This window comes from Adiantum capillus-veneris, chromosome 24, assembly GCF_014529385.1.
Source record: "Adiantum capillus-veneris isolate H3 chromosome 24, ASM1452938v2, whole genome shotgun sequence".
Classification (NCBI taxonomy): domain Eukaryota; kingdom Viridiplantae; phylum Streptophyta; class Polypodiopsida; order Polypodiales; family Pteridaceae; genus Adiantum; species Adiantum capillus-veneris.
In genome coordinates this window covers 39,040,848-39,058,369 of record NC_140954.1, presented here as the reverse complement: position 1 = coordinate 39,058,369, position 17,522 = coordinate 39,040,848, and the positions used below count along the sequence as shown (strand labels likewise).

The window sequence follows — 17,522 nt, the reverse complement described above, 5'->3', positions numbered from 1 at the left end:
ACCATCAGGTAAGGGTATTCAAGGGCGACATTTACAAGACTCCTTTTCGCATAGAGCGGGGGCAATGGGAGTATGTTGTTATGCCTTCTGGATTGACAAGTACTGTAGGTACGTTCAACCGTCTCATGGTAGGTCGTTTTGGAGACATGATTGGTGCGTGTTTTTTTATTTTCCTAGATGACATTCTCATTTTTTTTTGCCTCGTGGGAACAACATGATCGGGATATAGAAAGGGTTTTAGCCATAGTCACATGGGGACATGACGGCTCCTGGGGAGCGTGTTAAAAAACACTTGTTCTATACTAGACAACACAAGTGCACAAGATTGCAAAGAAAAAGAGGGGTTTGCATCAGAGTTACCCGGAACGGTAACGGGTCTCCCTGCAGAACGGGGGAACGGGAAGGGGTCTCGAACGGGAACGGGGGGCTAAAAAAACACCCAAATAATGTTATTTTTAGCGTTATGTGTTTGAATACAAGTAGTACTAGAGTCCTTTGACTCTAATACCAACAAAAAACGCGATTCGAAGACCATTCAACCTTATTATGACTTGATTGGGATGTGCGGCGCCCAGAGTACATAGTACATACACAACATTGAACAAACACAACGCCCATACACAATTGTCAATAACATATGTAATTACACATTAGAGCTCTCAAATAATTGCAAGAGTAGAAGTCAAAGATAACACTTTTCGCTTAATTTTGGCTAACAAGGCCCGCCAAGGTGCTACAAAAAAACCAAAGGTGACATATACCATAATGAGAGTCGAGACTACAAGGGGACCAAACAAGTGACCACAATACCAAAAGATTGAAGGTGACAAATACCATAAAGATGCTAGTAGCTACAAATGTCAAAGAGGGCAAGGCTCAAGCAGCCATACAAAAAGGTAAGGATAATGGAAGTCCTAAAGTCGCAACTCTCGAGCCTCAAGACTCAAGAGCCACTAGCTTGAGAGGCCTCCCAATTAGTAGTATCCGGCATGTAAATCATGCACATCCTCCCATTCCTCATCATCGAGCTCTAGGCGCGGCTGGATCTCAGCCACGGATGAAGTACTTGGTGGATGTGCATCTCCACCTACTTGAGGAGCCTCTTGCTCCATCTCCCACTGTGTAAAAGGATCAGTCTGTTTGTCTGTACTCTTGCAAAGCATTTTCAAATTTGCGCTGACAAAGACAAGATCATTAGCCTTCTCCACTCCAAGCCGATTCCTCTTCTTGGAAGCAATGTGGCTAAAGGTACTCCACAATTGCTCCAAGCATGAGGTACTAACTAATTGGGTGAGAATACGGATTGCCAATCTCTGAAGCTTAGGGCCATCATAGCCATAGTCCTCCCACCATAGCATTGAACCTATCTTCCTGCCATCAATCTGAGCATGTGGACTACCAAATGATCCCTGCATCTCTCTATACTGTCTCAACTTGTCTCTGATAATGCGTCGCCCATCTCTAGCACTCTTCTCGGTGAAGGTGCAGAGCGTGAGTACCGGCATTGTACCGAGTTCAAGTAATATAAAGAAATACCGAAAGGGGCGCCAAGGTTTGGGGCCATTACTCTCTGGGGTGGAATTCCGCCGCGGAATTCCATCCTTGAGAGTATTGGCCCCAAACCTTGGCGCCCCTTTCGGTATTTCTGTATATTGCATCAACACTGTACAAGTGAGTACTCCAGACTCTGCACCTTCTCCAGGAAGCATGCCAGAGAATGAGCCCTTAGCACATATTTAAAGGCCCTAGGCCCCAAAAGCAATTTACATGAAAAGCCTTCAAAACTCAAAAGCTTCTGGTTCAAAAGCAATGCCAAAAAGCTGTCAGCGTGATTTGCGGAATTCGTACAACTACCACGTCATCAGTCAATGCAAAACGCAGAGCGTTCGTACAGTTGCCACGTCATCAGTTTTGCATGTGTGTGTGAGTCCTACTTTATTTTAATCCCTTTATGTCATTGGGGTCCCATCGGACGAGGTCCCCATAAGTTGGTAGGACTTCTTCTCCTTCTGCTACTTGTTCTTCTTAGGGTTTAGGCCTCTCGGCCGACATCTGTAAGTTGGCTCCATTCTTCAGGGCTTTGATACGTCAGCAATTTGTGACACTCTCTCTTACACTTTCTCTCATTGTTTGCATTCCACTCTCTTGTTTTGGTCATTGCACATTCTCTCTCTAAGCAAGGAAGGCTCTTCCTTCCTCAAAAGTAAAAGGAACCTTGAGCACCCACTGAGCACTCATTCCGTGTAAGGTGCAGCGGAAGTGAATGTTGATATTCCTCAAGATGAGTGCTCCAAACTGTGCTCAAGGGTTCCTTTTACTTACGGAAGGGAGAACCTTCCGTTCCTTTTAGAGAGAGAGAGTGCAATGATCACAATCACAACTCTATCATGGAAAAAATATGTGTCGTGCTTCAGAGAAGAAAGGACTGAGAGAGTCTCCTTCTCATGTTTCTTTTCAAGCTTCACCTGCACGTGAGAAATGAGAGGTAAAAAATAAAGACCCTCCTCACCACGAATGTTTATGGGAGAGTCAATTTTGGCATTTAGAGTGAGCGAATTGTTTGCCAATCAATGAGAGGGTTATGTTCACGAAACCATCGAATGCCCAAAATTATATCACATTTTAAGTGTCACGTGACACATCCAACCCTATGTGTCCGTCGACAAGCTACATCATGACAAGGGTTTAGTTCAGTCAAGTCAGTCTAGAATAGGAAGTGATCTGGCACTTTTGTGAGTCTGTTCGCAGACCGTGCATGTCCAGACACTTAGAGTAGATGCAAATCCTCTGGTTGCACACAGCATGATCATCAGATTTCCATAAGAACCCATCAGGAGAATTTTTACAGTACATAGAACTATTTTCCCTATTTTTGACATTTTTCTCTTATTATTTTTAAGTGACTTTTGCTGGGAACTAGGTAGGGCAAATTTCATAAGTTTGTATATATAGAAACCTAGCGCTAGCACTTTCTGATAGAAGAGGCAGTGGAGTGCTTGCTCATAGGCAACTTCTCAACAAGAACCCCAAGATTCTCTAGCGTTTTTGCATCACAGCAGATGAGCTAGCGTATTGGATCAAGAACCCATATCAGCCAGCGTTTTTGCATCTGCATCAGGCTGGCGACAGCAAAGGACAGATCAGCACTAGCGTTAGTGGTTTGCACCGGCAGATTCACACGTTTTTGCAGCAGAACCCATTTTTAGCCCTAGCGTTTTTGGATCAGCATACCATCCTAGCATTTTGCAGATCCTTCACGACGGAACAGTTAGAAGCATCAGCGTTTTCAGTTTTCAGCACTTAGACACAACATAACAATTCCCGAACCTCGTAGATCTCACCTTCCCGCAGCAGATTCTCGCCACATGGTTAGATCCCGTGAAGTTTGCAGTTTCAGCCCGGAAATCGCAGATTTCAGCATCTGCGTTCTCAGCGCGTCGTCGTTGCATCGTCGTCATCGCCGTCATCATCGACATAGAGTCAGAATTCAGCAGATAAAGATTTGCAGATTTCAGCCATTAGCATATTCAGATTTCAGCCCGTCTCGTTGTCGTTCTCATCGTCGTCGAGTCCAAGCATTGTAGATATTTGTGCAATCAATAGTAGACGGCTCTCGCCATAGAGAGTGGGGCCTTCGGAGGAGGGTTTTGACAATTTTCTGGTGTCGTATTCTTCTCTCTCTTATCTCTCAATCTCAACACCTTCATTCACAGTGTTTATCCACTTTGTTTGTGATCACTTGCACTTTCTCATTAAAGAACGGAAGGCTCTCTCTTCCCTAAGTAAAAAGGAACCTTGAGAGCCCAGTTCTGAGTACTCATTCTGAGCAAAGTTCAACATTCATTCCGTTGCACCTTACATTGGTATCAGAGCTTTGACAGTGTTTTGTATCACTCAAGGAAAGAACCACAAGAACCACAGATTTTTATTTTTGCTTGTTGCGATTGCAGGTAACCCAAGTCCTCTTTCCTAATCGTGTTTTTGAAGAGTGACAGGAAACCCAAGAAAGAAGGGCTTGTCCAGCCTCCCCTTGTGCCTCTTTTCACTCATTGAGAGCGGACCGTGCACTTAGCGGCCGGCCAATCGACGTGAGGTGGGAAAAAGCAACCTTGGTGTGAGCGCAAGGCCGCCAAGGGGTGCGTCCGTGGAAAAGAGCAGAACTCGGGTGAAGAGAAGATCCTTCTCTAACACAGATTGCAAGCGAAAGAAGAACCTCAAGAACCTCAAGACCCTCAAGAACCCCAAGAACCAAGATCTCGCAAGAACCCAAGTTCCTCGTGAACTTAAGAACCCAAGAACACAAGAACCCACAAGAACCCAAGACTTCCGTGGATGGTTATCACTCGAAGCGGAATGGATACTTCGTTTGGAGGTGATGAGCATGAGAGAGGCGAAGAAGAATTTATTACTAGGAGGTTTTTCCGACCCTCCTCCTTCCCTATCTACGACAAGGATTGCACTAACTCCTATGGAGGAGTTGGAGCAGATGTTTATGGACAGCAAGTTAGAACGCGAAGCAAGGAAATTAGAAAGCGACGAAATAATGGCAGCTATAGAGCGTAAATACGTAGATAGAATGAAAGCCATAGCACGTGAGCGCGAAGAAAGAGAAGCAAAATTTGATCGCGAGAACAAAGCAAGAATGCAAGAGATGGTGCGACTCTTTTCTCCAGTTCAAGCACAGATGCAAGAGATTCGGGAAAAGGAGACTCTCTCAGTCTCTTCTTCTCCAAAGCATGACACAGGATTTTCATGATGATAAGCAAGATGGTTTGCATGATCAAGATGTGATTTCTCACAAGCATGATGATTTGCAGGAAGATGATGTGATTGTTCACAAGGATGATGTATTGGTTGATACTTTTTTTAGTGAAGCTAACCTCATTGCAAATTCGATTAATCACGAAGAACCGATCTTGGCTCTCGAGTCGAGGTCCACAGAACCCCCACAGGAAGATTCAATCAAACACGAAGATCCGATCTTGGCTCTTGAGCCTAGGTCCAAAGAACCCCCACATGAAGTATTATGTGTACGAATGATTAGTCAGCACGCATTGTTCGAGTGTTTCATTCGTGATCGTTTCCTGTATTTCAGTCAGCGTCTTTATGTGATCCCTTTTCATAGGCATGCCATATTGTACGTTGAGCACGTTTCACTCATGAATGAGCACGGATGCATGCGGATTTCTCATGAAAAGGTGAAAAGTATGCATTCAAGGAAGTCACATTCCATGTCTCTTCCTTGGCATGACATAGTCGTAGAAAGAGCACAAGAAGGATTGAGCATCAAGCATCGGCATTTCCATTATGATTTGCCATATTTGATTGATTTAGATCAGAAAGAAAAGATTCGATCTCATTGTTTGCATGTGTTTGATGAACGGTTTGGCACTCCGTCTCTATGTTCATTTACATTGCATGCACAGTCTTTAGAGAAGACAAGCGTTTTTCCAGTCACGTTACATGGAATAGGTGTGTTCATGTTTTTGTGTTGGAAGTGGTTTCAAGAATTTTCAGCCTTGGAGATTCTTGAAGAAGATGGACCTACGTCCATAGACAAAGTTGAAGTATTGAAGGAGCCACAAATGACTTTGTGTCGCTGGTTTTTTTTATTACGAGCCTTGCTTGCTTTATTTTATTAATGAAGGGGCCAGTCACTTAAAAGTGACCGGTCACTTTATAAAATAAAGTGTGAACCTGTTCAAACTTTAAAACTCACTCAGTTAGTGAAAACAATGCTACACGGACACATTAGGCGTCCCCGGGTGTAGGACACGACACAGATGCAATGCAGACACAGACTCCTCGTGGGAAAACATCTGTCCTCCTGCGACTGTTCCTGCTTTTCGTAAAAAGCGTCATTGAACCCATCTTTATTCTTGTGCTTGCGTTCTTACGCGTACTTTCTTACTCAGTTCGGATTTCCTCCTTAGCCTACGGGATGCCCCCTTACTGATGCACCCGTCACCCATCATGTGACGCATCAGGGGCACTCGTAACCCGGCCCTTTCCACTGAACTTACGGAAACTCCTTCGCGATGTTTACCGTCACCCATCAAATGACACATCAGAGTTTGTCCGTTCCTGATGGTAGTTCTTGTAGCTACAATCTTTTAACAGTTCTTAGTGCACATAATAAAATATCATAAAAAGAAAAGATTAATCATAAGAAAATAGTCCAATTAGCAACAAAAAGAGCAAGAAAAGCAGATTTTTGAAAAATTCTAGAAGGCACAGGGAGCTATCTAGCAGTTCAGAGGAGGAGACCTCATCCTTTGCCAAAAGTTCGGACAATGAGAAAAAGAACAAGAAGACCAAGGAGTTCAAGGCTGGGGGTCAAACAATCAAGTTTGACACGTTTTCAGTCTACCAAGACACCCATCGAGCCCTTGATTTCTTACAGCAGTTTAACGTCGCCTGATGAAGTCGTTTCTCGGAACGCTCCAAGGTACGAAGGGTGGCATCTTGCCAAGTCCCAAGGGAGCTTGCATGAGAGGATAGTGTCCCTTGTGGAAGAGGTTTGGTGAACTTATCTGAAGGGTTGTCTGACGTCGGACCATACTCTTGTCGAATAGAGCCCTCCTCAGTCTTCTCTCAAACAAATTGTCTGGGAATGAAACACCGTGTCTCTCGTAATGGCCATACAACTCTGGTTGTCAGAGTAGATTGTGGTCTATTGTAGCAAGCCAATCTTTGAAAGTAGCCCTGTAACCACACTAACTCACATGTAGCACTATAAACAACCTTATACTCCGCCTTTGTGGATGATAAGGCAATTGTAGGTTGTTCCTTATTGCTCCATGAAACTGCCCCTGAAACTGTAGGGTGTTCCTCATTGCTCCATGAAATTGTTCCTGAGCCAAAAGAAAAGATGAACTTGAATATGATCGTCGTCCATTTGGATCTCCCCCTCCCCCTCCCCCTCCCCGCCTAAAATCAGAATCGTCTAATGAACTTTCAACTGAAAAGGAAATGTACATGTCACGTGACACATCCAACCCTATGTGTCCGTGGACAAGCTACAACATGAGCAGGGTTCAGTCAGTCCAGTCAATCTAGATTGAGAAGTGATCTGGCACTTTTATGAGTCTGTTCGCAGACTGTGCATGCCCAGTCACTTAGTGTAGATGCATATCCTCTGGTTGCATGTAGCATGATCATAAGCATTCCCATCAGAATCTATCAGAATCCTTCAGGGGAATTTTCCAGTGCATTTAGCCTATTTTACCTATTTTTGACATTTTTCACTTATTATTTTTAAGTGACTTTTGTTGGAAAGTAGGTAGGGTAAATTGAGTAAGATTGTATATAGGCAAACCTAGACTAGCACTAATTGGCAGAAGAGGCAACAGGAGCTTGGCTCAACAGGCAACTTCTCAAGCAAGACCCCCCACAGCCTTGGTGTTTTTGTATCAAGCACCCATCGCCATAACCTCTCAGCTTAGCGTTTCCAAGCAAGAAGATCCCCAGTCCTAACGTTTTTCCTCAAGAAGCCATCGCCACAGATTTTCTCTTGGCTAGCGTTTCCTTAGCAAGAAGTCATCGCCAGCAGATCCCAGCATCTAGCGTTTTTCCCAATCTACAGCCCTAGCGTTTTTGGAGAGCCCTAGCGTTTTCCAGATCTGCAGCATTAGCATTTTCAGCATGACAGAATCGGCCTCATAGCAGCAGATTTTCAGCAGGTAAAGATCATCAGTTTTCAGCCCTAAGAACCATCAGATATCAACAGATAAGCACCAACAGTTTTCAGCCATAAAGACCAGCAAAATCAGCGTTTTCAATAGCATTTTCAGCAGTAGCAGATTTCAGCCTATCAGCATTTTTGGACAGCAAATAAAGAGTAGCAGATTTCAGCCCTTAGATCGGTCTCGCCATTCCCATTGTCGTCATCTATCTAGCCTAGACTTGCATTAGTCTCATGCATTCAGTTTGTACCAGTTTGTGCAATCAATAGTAGACCACTCTCGCCGACGAGAGTGGGGCCTTCGGAGGAGGGTTTTACAACGTCTCTGGTGTCGTATTTCTCTTCTCTCTCTATCTCTCAGTCTCATACACTTGCACGCACAATGTCCATCCACTTTGTTTGTGATCATAGCACTCTCTCATTAAGAACGGAAGGCTCTCCCTTCCATAAGAACAAAAGGAACCTTGAGCACAGTTCGGAGCACTCATCTTGAGCAAAGTTCAAACATTCATTCCGCTGCACCTAACATTGGTATCAGAGCTTTGACAGTGTTTTGTATAACTCAAGGAAAGAACCACAAGAACCACAGATTTTTTTTTGCTTGTTGAGGTCGCACGAACCCAAGTTCGCTTGGGCGTGTCGATTCCTAGTCGTGTTTTTGAAGAGTGACAGGAATCCCAGGAAAGAAGGGCTTGTCCAGCCTCCCCTTGTACCTCTTTTCACTCATTGAGAGCGGACTGTGCACTTAGCGGCCGGCCAATCGACATGAGGTGGGAAAAAGCAACCTTGGTGTGAGCGCAAGGCCGCCAAGGGGTGCACCCGCGGAAAAGAGCAGAACTAGGGTAAAGAGAAGATCCTTCTAACATAGATTGCAAGCGAAAGAAGAACCTCAAGAACCTCAACAACTCAAGAACCCCAAGAACCAAGATCCCCAAGAACCCAAGTTCCTCGTGAACTTAAGAACCCAAGACCACAAGAATCCACAAGAACCCAAGATTTCAGTGGATGGTCATCACTCGAAGCGGAATGGATACTTTGCTTGGAGGTGATGAGCATGAGAGAGGTGAAGAAGAATTTTCCCCACCAAGAGGTTTTTCCGATTCTCTCCCTTTCCCATCTACGCCAAGGATTACACCAGATCCCATGGAGGCTTGGTGCAAGACAATGATGGACATGATGACAATGTGGCACGAAGCAAGAATGGAAGCCATGGAGCGTGAGCGCGAGCAATTACGCTTGGAGGCCAAAGAATTTGATCGCAAGTACGCAGAAAGAAAAACAGAATCGAATCGTAAGAATGTTGTTCATTCTTCCTCTCTCATTGCTAATGTGCAAGCGAAGATTGAAGAGATTCGAGCAAAGGAGACTCTCTTAGTCTCTTCTTCTCCCGAGCATGACACAGAATTTGCATGATGATTTGAATGACAATGATTTGCATGATGATTTGAATGACAATGACAAGCATGATGATTTGGATGATAATGATAAACATGATGATTTGCATGATCAAGATGTGATTTCTCACGAGCATGATGATTTGCATGAAGATAATGTGATTGTTCACAAGGATGATGTGTTAGTTGATACTTTCTCTAGTGAAGCTAACCTCGTTGCAGATTCGATCAATCGTGAAGAACCGATCTTGGCTCTCGAGTCGAGGTCCACAGAACCCCCACGGGAAGATTCGACCAATCAGGAAGAACCAGTCTTGGCTCTCGAGCCTAGGTCCAAAGAACGCTTACAGGAAGTACTATGTGTTCGCATGATTAGTCAGCACGCATTGTTTGAGTGTTGTATTCGTGATCGTTTCCTATATTTTAGTCACCGTCTTTATGTGATTCCTTTTCCTAGGCATGACATATTGTTCGTTGAGCACGATTCACTCATAAATGAGCACAGATGTATGCGGATGATTCATGAAAAGCTGAAAGGTATGCATTCAAGGAAGTCACATCCCATGTCTCTTCCTTGGCACGACACAGTTGTAGCAAGAGTACATGAAAATATGAGCATCAAGCTTGGGCATTTCTGTTGTGAATTGCCACAGTTGATTGTTTTAGATCATAAGAGAAAGATTCGATCTCATTGTTTGCGTGTGTGTGGTGAACGGTTTGGCACTCCGTCTCTTTGTTCATCTACATTGCATGCACAGTCTTTGAGGAAGACGAGATTTTTTCCATTCACTTTACATGGAATGGGTATGTTCATGGTTTGTGTTGGAAGTGGTTTCAGGAATTTTCAGCCATGGAGATTCTTGAAGAAGAAAGAAGCATGACTTTCGACGAAGTTGAAGCATTGAAGGAGCAATAGAAGACTTTGTGTTGCTTTCGGCGCGGCCAAAGAAGCAAGCTTTGCAGACCTTTATGAAGTTCAAGTACCGGCTGCTATTGGCGATCTCTCTCGACGCCATACAGTTGGGTATCAGTACCTCACTTTGAAAAGGAGGGGATGTCACGTGACACATCCAACCCTATGTGTCCGTGGACAAGCTACAACATGTTCAGTCAGTCCAGTCAGTCTAGATTTAGAAATGATTTGGCACTTTTGTGAGTCTGTTCGCAGACCGTGCATGCCCAATCACTTCGAGTAGATGCATATCCTCTGGTTGTACACAGCATGACCATAAGCATTCCCATCAGAATCCTTCAGGGGAATTTTCCAGTGCATTTATCCTATTTTACCTATTTTTGACATTTTTCACTTATTATTTTTAAGTGACTTTTGTTGGAAAGTAGGTAGGGTAAATTGAGTAAGTTTGTATATAAGCAAACCTAGACTAGCACTAATTGGCAGAAGAGGCAACAAAAGCTTGGCTCAACAGGCAACTTCTCAAGCAAGCCCCCCCGCAGCCTTGGCGTTTTTGCATCTAGCACCCATCGCCATAACCTCTCAGCCTAGCGTTTCCAAGCAAGAAGATCCCCAGTCCTAGCGTTTTTCCTCAAGAAGCCATCGCCACAGATTTTCTCTTGGCTAGCGTTTTCTCAGCAAGAAGTCATCGCCAGCAGATCCTAGCATCTAGCGTTTTTCCAAATCTGCAGCCCTAGTGTTTTTGGAGAGCTCTAGCGTTTTCCAGATCTGCAGCATTAGCGTTTTCAGCATGACAAAATCGGCCTCATAGCAGCAGATTTTCAGCAGGTAAAGATCATCAGTTTTCAGCCCTAAGAACCATCAGATTTCAGCAGATAAGCACCAACAGTTTTCAGCCATAAAGACCAACAAAATTAGCGTTTTCAATAGCGTTTTCAGCAGTAGCAGATTTCAGCCTATCAACGTTTTTGGACAACAGATAAAGAGTAGCAGATTTCAGCCCTTAGATCAGTGTCGCCATTCCCGTCGTCGTCATCGATCTAGCCTAGACTTGCATCAATCTCATGCATTCAGTTTGTACCAGTTTGTGCAATCAATAGTAGACCACTCTCGCCGACGAGAGTGGGGCCTTCAGAGGAGGGTTTTACATCTCTGGTGTCGTATTTCTCTTCTCTCTCTATCTCTCAGTCTCATACACTTGCATGTAAAGTGTCCATCCACTTTGTTTGTGATCATAGCACTCTCTCATTAAGAACGGAAGGCTCTCCCTTCCATAAGAACAAAAGGAACCTTGAGCATAGTTCGGAGCACTCATCTTGAGCAAAGTTCAAACATTCATTCCGTTGCACCTAACAGTACAGACATGGTGGTCTACTCTGTTGTTGCTTAGAGAAGCACCGGAGAAGTGGGTAAAATTCAAGAGAGTTTTCACTTCTACCTAGATAACGGAAAAATATAAAGAAGGCGTCATTACGGCTTGGCATCATTTGAGAATAAATGAGGAAGACACTTTGGATGATTATTGCCAAAGGTTTCGGGATATCTATTTGCCAGTGTCCTCGTTTCGGAGGATCACTTTGAAAGACCAGATTGAGCGGTTTTGTTGTAAAGTGCCGAAAGAGATTCGATGGTGTTGTCGGCAACAAAAGTCTGATTGAATTTAAAGGCTTATGGGACACAACTCATTGACCTATCCTACGGACAAGCCAATGTCCACCTCAATTGGGCAAGAGTCTTCCAAGGAAAAGAAAGAACCAAGGGATCCAGATGATAGTTCATCAGAGAATTCCGAAGAAGTAAAGGAATGAGTTGCCCGTCCAAGAGCTGAGAGGGGGTGTTGCTCCGGTTTGTGGCTATGCCATGTAAGCAATCTGTCAATATAGAACACCAAGTCAATTGTTTAAAAGCATGATACAAGGGCTCCTTATGAGCAATCACAAAGGGAGTGCCCCATGCGACAGACGAATCTTTTAGTTGAATAGAAATTTCTATAGGCAAATAGCGTGCCCATTATCCATTAAGTGTAGGTTGCAACAACCACTCTCACTAAAGAACCGTATCCTTTCAGACAGAATCATGTGTCGTAGACTCATGTCCTTTGACTGTGACTCTCCAGATTTGGAATAAGTAGGCTGCAACAATGAGGCTGTATCATTATTATTACAATTGACATCGTGACAAGAATTTCATTATCTTGAAGGCTTTGTCTAGACCGAGGTGCAACAATCAAAGTGAGCAGCAGGAGGATCAATTTGATAGTGGCAAGCCTTATGCTTCCAAGAAGAAGTCGCGATTGCTTGCATGCCACTTTGTGTATGTTTTTTTATGTGGAATATGTATAATTATCTGATTAGCTGACTGCAATGAGTTTAGTAGGCCTTTTACTTTCTCAACCAGGAGTCAAAGTTCCTTAGATTCTTTTGAAACAGTTGGGATCGAACTTGAATGGGAATGAGCACCTTCATTACCATGGGCAGGACCATTCAGAGCAATGGGAGGAGCCAAGAGGGGGAGTGTACATCATAATGTATACTCCGGACTATTCACACATCTCTGATAATAATATGGTCTTTGAGAATTGTGGAGACTCTTCTGTCCAGCAAGCTTGCAGCTGTAAGCCATTTGTTGTCTACTGGTGCATGTCGAGGCAGCTAGTTGTTATCTCACCTGACCAGCCCTTTTAGCCTATGATTGTCATTTTTTGAGATTCGCTTAGCGGTTTCCCTGTAGGCTGTACATGGCCTTGAGTATCTGTGTTTTAGGAGTATGTCTCTGGACTCAAACCTGGGCCTTATGGAACCCACACAAACACTCAAACCACTAGAGTTATGACCTGTTGCAATGACCTTAGGCAGCTTTCAGACTGCTTGGAACACTGATTTGGGCACGGGTGTCTCGCAGATGTGGCAAGATGCTATTCGCTTGGAAAAAGGTGTACCATGTCCGGACCCACCAGCTCAGCGAGCGGCCTCTACCCCTCGGAACGAAAGGTCTCTAAGGACGGCTGCAGCAAGAAACGCGGGCACACGTAGATCTGCTGACCCCACTTATTGGGGACCAATAGCCGAATGAGAAGCTCCATCACTATTCGCTGCTGCCTATAGCACCACTTTACAGTAGCTCCCTATGTCCCGAAAGGGCGAATAAGCTGTGGCATGGAAGAAGGATAATGAGGCTCGCTTGTGTGCACAGTCTGAATGCACCCTTAGCTATTACATGGTTGCATGCATTTGCGTACCCCATACCATCCGTATGGTACGTATTCTATTGATCGGTTTGTCACTCTTGATAATTGTTAAAAATAAAAAGGGTGTGGCGGTAGAGTCATACTTTGTGCCTTCCAAGATCTTTGTTGGCACTGCCTGCTTGCAGGTAGTTATATAGACGTGGTGCCTATCAAATATTGTACACATTTTTTAGGCTATTTTCAGATTCTCCGATGCTTTGTAATAAAATAGCACTTGCATACAAAGGCTTTGCCGATAGCAGCAGTGCAAGGAGTGCAGAGACGAGAGCAAGCTGACTCACTCTCTCTCTCTCTCTCTCTCTCTCTCTCCCCCCCCCCCCCCCCCCCAAAGTGTGGTAGATTGGTTATGCCATTTCCCTCTTGAATAACAGGTCTTGAGTTCAACTCTCCTCGTTGGATAGATCTTTAAGGTCTCTTGGGATAGTTTCCTACGACGTTAAAATCTTCTTCTTCTTCTTCTCTCTCTCTCTCTCTCTCTCTCTCTCTCTCTCTCTCTCAGCAGGCAGGGCCGCCGTCTGCGCGTTAGTGACGGCCCTTGTTTTAGTTAGAGTCATTGTAGCATCACTTCAAATATCTTTTCTTTGTGTCTAGTTTAAATGAAAGTTCCATCTTTATTCAACAAAGCTAGAAATAAACTGAATTTTTGTAGTTTTTTTAAACACATTTTGTACCTTCTGCACCTTATCTGAGAGTGAAAAACAATACGTGTATCGTACCCGTACCTAATGTACGATACCTAATGTACCGAAGTTCCTTGCCTTAGTATATATTAGTAAGGGCCTCGAAAATTTATTTTTGTAATTCATTGCTTGTCAATTACATTGCTCGTCTGTTGGTGGCATGTAGCCTTAAAAGGATTGAAATAACGCTTTTTTGCCCCATTGCAGGAAACCTTGTTTGCGATGCTTGTGGAAATTACTGAGAGAGCGATGGCTCACTGCGACAAAAAGGATGTGTTGATTGTCGGAGGCGTGGGCTGTAACATTAGGCTTCAAGAAATGATGCAGATAATGTGCAGTGAGCGAGGTGGCAACCTTTACTCCACCGATGACCGCTACTGTGTAGACAATGGGGCGATGATTGCGTATACAGGTCTGCTTGCGTTTGCTCATGGTGTGACTACTCCAATGGAAGATGCAACCTTTACTCAACGCTTTAGAACAGATGAAGTTTATGCGTTATGGAGGGAAAAGCCATCAGTCATACCTTCAAAAGAGAGAGATAATAGCATTATTAGTGATTAGTAGTGTGAGATAGAATTGAGAGGATTTAATCCATGGGCCACTTGTCCATATAAAGCATTGTGAAGTTATTTTAGGTTGACTATCACAGCTAATATGAATCTTGTAGCTCATGGTGCACGGGGTTTCTCCTTGATTGTGCTGTTATGTTTCATTTTTTTGGTGCTAAACAGTTGTTCACAATATTTATATCGAATGTAGTTTGTGAAGAAAGCCTTGGTTTAGTGTAATTCAACCTACAAACTCTGAATTTTACTCCTGACTTTTCAATTTGAAGGGGAGAGCCTACAAAATTTACAGAGATTTAATTAAAAAACCTCCAAATAATAGTGTATTTACCTCTAATTTTTTTTTTCGTATGTAGAATTTCCCAATTTTTATTTCCAGAAAAGTATTTTTTGAGCAGTGAGTTCCACATGTAAAAGTGTTTTTTTTTGGGGTTTTTTGTATGCTAGACACAGCACATAAAAAACGCCTGTCATGAAAAAAATATCGTCAAGTCTTTTGTTGCCAACATGTAAGAGGACTCAGATTTTATATTTTTGAATATCTTTGTTGTTTGAAAGGGTCATGATAAAACTTTGCAGTCTATTTAAATGATCAAAGATTGAACATCTAACCTATTATTGATTGTAAACTGTACTCTATCCGATGAGTCCTGATGTTTTGAGAGAGGTAAATGTCTAACGTCACAAGAAGAATCCGAAGAGACCTCATAAATCTATTTGGCAATTATTGAATAGGGAAATATGAGACAGAGAGAGAGAGATAGAGAGGTTTATTACAGCAAAGGTTGTGACATTTTGTGATCGCTTCATACACTATTGGTCTGATAGTCAGTTCAAGAAGTTTTGCAAGAACAAACGGTCCACAATTAGGTAGGTTGCGAGCTAAGTTAAGAAAGGTAGATCATGTAGCTTTGGAGTGGATGACGCACACAATGAGAAGTGGGATTATGTTCAAGGAAAATGTACTCAAGACTATGACAAGCTCAAGACAAAAACCAATGAGGTGCACAAGGTAGTCTTGAACCCATTAGTGAAGCTAATGGTCTTCCTTTTATGAAAATAGAAACTTTGTTAAGGTTGTATCAGGCAACATGGCCACCCCTTATGGGAGATTGGTGTCAAAGTCGACATGTGGAAGCGTAGAGAGAGAGAGAGAGAGAGAGAGAGAGAGAGAGAGTCTTCTAAACCAATCAACCTTGGCAATGAATAAATGTATGTGTATACATTGGGGGAAAGGGGGTCACATATACCCACCTCAATAAATTGCCCTACCTACACTTTGACAAATAAGTAAAATAAATACCTAAAAGCAAAATAAATAATGGGATCACACTGGATGCCAAAACTCTTAACACCCACTCTACAACTCATAATGGACATAAATAGTGAAATGAAGTCGATGAAGAAGCTACCATGGACACACCAGCCACAAATATCATGTTGGATCCACCTCATATTTTCTACCCTCAGCTTTGTCCCTTAAAAGAATGCCATCGTGAGTATTGGTTGTCCTTTAGAAAACTTGAATTGTAGACCACAGTACATCCAAGAATCCCCATTCGTGAACTGTGAACACATCATGTTCAAAACATTCCAAGATAATGAATTGTGGAACATCTTGTCCATGATCCACCAAAAACAATGGACTCATCCATAGTGTTTTAGATACTTTTGATTGGTTCCTTGCTAGATGCATGTGCCTTGAACTTCGACCCACAGGTTCAAACACCGATAACTTGAACTCCAACACAAGGGCCCAAATTAAATATAGAGAGTACTGCTTGCCCCTTTTTCCCACTCCCAGTGTAGACTCCACTATACCAACGGGCTATTTGCTGTCCTTCTCTGAGTCACTATCAGTGCTTTCCTCATGATGCTTGCTTTTACCTTTATCCTTTGTAGAGTCTCCATCTTTGCCTTTGGATCCGCAATCTTTAGACAAATGACCACGCTTTCCACAAATGTGACAACGTGTATATATATATATATATATATATATATATATATATATATATATATATATATATATATATATATATATATATATATACATACATAAATATATATATATGTGTATATATACATATGTATGTATATATACATATACACACACACACACACACACACACACACACATATATATATATATATACACGTATATATATGTATACATATATATATATATATATATATATATATATATATATATATATATATATATATGTATGTATGTATGTATGTATGTATGTATGTATACATAAGAAATGATTGCATAGAACTTTTGGGTGAAATTGGATGGCAAATAGCTGTCCAAGAAGGGTGACTGCTTGCATCGTAGAATCTTGATGAAACATTCCAACAAGCTTGAACCACATTTAGTTGGTAGTCTTCAAAGTCTGAATGGCTGGAGAAATTTCCTTTGTAAGAAATTTCACAATGGCCGACATTGCCTTCATATTAGCAACATCCCAATCGACACATGAGATTCTCGTCATCTTGAAGGCAAGTGTACCTGTTGTTAGGATCCGTTGTAGGACAGGGCTCTGAGCCGGTGACAATGCCCCATAAGCCTTTCCGTGAGAACCAGAGTCACATAATCAAATTCCAATGGGATGTAGTTATCGCCGTTCCGTTTGTTGCTGGTGCTTGAGCAAAGGGGGACCATGTTGAAGTTGCAAGATCTGGGCTTAGCACCGTGCACTATGCAATCATGTTAATTTATAACGGGAGTTCGAAAGGAGGGGTTTTAAAAAACAGAGATACATTAAAATAAGGGGTTTTTACATTCAATTTGAAAAAAAATCCTAAAATAAAAGGTCATTTTATTCATTTAGACATGTTAAAAGAGGGGTTTTCTTAATACCCCACAAACGCACGTTATATAGGGGGGTACTGAACGGTGAATCCCCCAAGACCTTCTCGCACTCGAAAAGATGGCCGCACAATCTCCAAGCCGCTCCACACACTTTGCCTAGAGCTCCACATGAAGTGGGCTCCACTCTTGAATTCTCCCAAGCTGCTCCTGCTTTGACGCC

The 17,522-nt window shown here is 42.8% G+C and overlaps 1 protein-coding gene across 1 annotated transcript in view; it reads left to right on the top strand.

The window, feature by feature from the left end:
- LOC147426235 (Actin-like ATPase superfamily protein) overlaps positions 1-14,751 on the top strand; it is a 28,479-nt gene extending 13,728 nt beyond the window's left edge. The window contains exon 4 of the mRNA XM_086498093.1: positions 14,126-14,751. Within this exon, the coding sequence (XP_086354219.1) occupies positions 14,126-14,482 (357 nt within the window). The 3' untranslated portion in view covers positions 14,483-14,751. The remainder of the gene's footprint in view (positions 1-14,125) is intronic.
- The last annotated feature ends 2,771 nt before the right edge of the window (positions 14,752-17,522 follow it).